Source organism: Vicugna pacos, chromosome 8 (assembly GCF_048564905.1).
Source record: "Vicugna pacos chromosome 8, VicPac4, whole genome shotgun sequence".
Taxonomy (NCBI): Eukaryota; Metazoa; Chordata; class Mammalia; order Artiodactyla; family Camelidae; genus Vicugna; species Vicugna pacos.
In genome coordinates, this window is record NC_132994.1 from 36799044 (window position 1) to 36801630 (window position 2587).

Genomic DNA, 2587 nt, shown 5'->3' on the forward strand with positions numbered 1-2587 from the left:
GTCTTTCTTGGTATTAAGTATATTTTTATCAAGTTGTCCATTTTATCTAAGTTGTTTAATTTTTTGACATAAAGTAGATTGTAATGTTTTCTCATAATCATTTAAATGTCTGTAGGAGAATTCATAATGCCCCCTCATTTATTCCTGACTTTATTGATTTATGTCTTCTCTCTTTTTTTTCTTTATCAGTTTTGTTGACTTTTCAAAGAACCAACTTTTTTTTGAAGTTTTATTGTTTTTATTTTATTTATTTATTTATTTTTTATGGTTCTGCAAACTTTTTTTTTTTTAATTTTACAATGCACCATAAACATTTTTCCATGCAATGGATGAAAATTTGCTACTGAAACATAGAGGGCTGCAGTTGGATAACATGAGTGACACCTAAAGCATAGTATTAGCATAAGATTAAATAAAGCTCAAGGCTTTGCAAATGCCTGCCAGGGGCACTACACAAAAGGAATGTCTTCAAAGCCCCTTTGTGGGGCCCTGCAGCCACCTCTGAGTTCCCTTGGGCGCCTGGGGTGGAAAGGGTCCTGTAAACTTTTTTGCATCCACATAAACCCCCCAGTTTCTGTCTGGTTTTCTTCACTTCATCCTCCACCCTAGGCAGCTCGTCAAATTCTCTTATCATCTCCTCATTGTTCAAATGCATATCATGTATGGCCTCCTTGTATTCCTTGAAACACTGAGCCAGCCCCTTGTTGGTTTTCCTTTTGGCCTTCCTGGGTACATCGTCCCCAGCTGGGCGCTTTCCTGCAGCCCTTAGTTTGCTGGCTGGCTTTCCTTCTTTTGCTTTTCCCTTGCTCTCTGGTTTTCCTTCTTTTGGTTTTCCCTCATTCTCTGGCTTTCCCTGGCTCACTGGCTTTCCTTCTCTTGGCTTTGCCTCACTCTCTGGCTTTTCCTTATCCTTTAGTACTTCCTTATCTTCTTTCTTTCCCTTGTGATCAATCCTTCCTTTGTTTTCTAACTTTTCCTTGTCTTCCACAGTACAAGCTACTCCTGGCTTTCCCGCATCCAGTGGCTGTTCTTTGTTTTCCATCTTTCCTGGGTTCTCAGGCATTCCTTCATTTTCACTGCAGAGTTTTTCCATGTTGAGATGTCCCTTCCTTTTCCTGTCCTGCAGGGATTCTGGACAGGTTCCTCCTCCTTTTCTAGCCTAGCAGAGTGCTGGAAAGAACGGACACTCAGATCTCAGGGAACTTGGAGCAACAATTAGAAGCTCACGGACGGCTCCGGGTCCAACCACAGGGAGGGAGGGAGAGCCGTTTTAATTTTTTTTAATTTATTTTTATACAATTTTTAAAAGTTACTTAACATTTACAGTTATTACAAAATATTGGATATATCCACCGTGTTGTACAATACATCCTTGGGCCTATCTTACACCCAATAATGTGTACTTCCCACTCTCCCACCTCTCCTCCCCACTAAGTAACCACTAGCATGTTCTCTATATCTGTGAGTCTACTTCTTTTTTTGTTATATTCACTAGTTTGTTGTAGTTTTTGGATTCCAAATATACATGATATCATACAGTGTTTGTTTTTCTCTGACATATCAAAGAACCAACTTTATTTCCATTGATTTTCTGTATTGATTTTCTGTTTTCTTATTCATTGATTTCAGCACTGATCTCTATTATTTCCTTCTTTCTACTTAATTTGGGTTCTTAATTAGTTCTTCTTTTTCCCTGAGGTGGAAGCTTAATCTTCTAAAATCTTAATCTTCCTTTCTAATGTAAGTGTTCAAGCACTAAATTTCCCTCTAAGCGCTACTTTAGCTGCATTCCCAAGATTTTATATGTTGTGTTTTTTTCCAAGTAATTCAAAATATCTTCTTATTGTCACTGTGGTTTCTTATTAGACCTTTGGATTATTTATAAATGTGTCAATTTCCGAATATTTGGGATGACTCAAAATTTTTTCTGTTGTTAATTTCTAATTTAATTTTATAGTGCTCAGAGAAGGTATTTTATATGATTTCAATTCTTTTAAATTTATTGTGACCATCTTATGACCTAGACTATGAACTATTTTGGGAAATGTTCTTCTTGTCCTTGAAAAGAATGTGTATTCTGCTGTTTTGGGGTGGAATGTTCTATAAATGTCAGGTCAAGTTGATTGATGTTGTTCAAACCTTCTAAATCACTATTGATTTTTCTGTCCAGTTGTTCTATCAATCGCTGGAAGTAAGGTACTGAAATCTCCACCTATAGTTGTTGAACTGTCTATTTCTCCTTTCAGTACTGTCTGTATTTGGTTTATGTATGCTGAGGCTCTAGTATTAGGTATATATACATTTATAACTTCCGTATATATTGGCCCTTGTATCATGAAATGTCCTTCTTTGTCACTAGAAATATTTCTTGTCTTCAGCCCTATTTTACCTAATATTAGTATAGCCACTCAAGCTTTCTTATGGCTACTACATGTATGGTATATCTTTTCTCACCCTTTCACTTTCAATCTAATTGTGTCTGTAAATCCAAATTGTGTCTCCTGTAGACAACACAGGATCTTTTTTATTCAGTCTGATTATCTCTGCCTTTTCACTTTATAAGACATCGATTTAGTTGGATTTATAT

At 36.4% G+C, this 2587-nt stretch overlaps 1 protein-coding gene across 1 annotated transcript; it reads right to left on the reverse strand.

The window, feature by feature from the left end:
* Nucleotides 1-449: 449 nt before the first annotated feature.
* On the reverse strand, nucleotides 450-1209 carry LOC102540077 (transcription elongation factor A protein-like 2). The gene is given in 2 exon segments (XM_015240405.3): nucleotides 450-565; nucleotides 568-1209. Coding segments are annotated over 2 exon segments (642 nt in total). The 5' UTR covers nucleotides 1094-1209.
* Between the last annotated feature and the right edge of the window lie 1378 nt (nucleotides 1210-2587).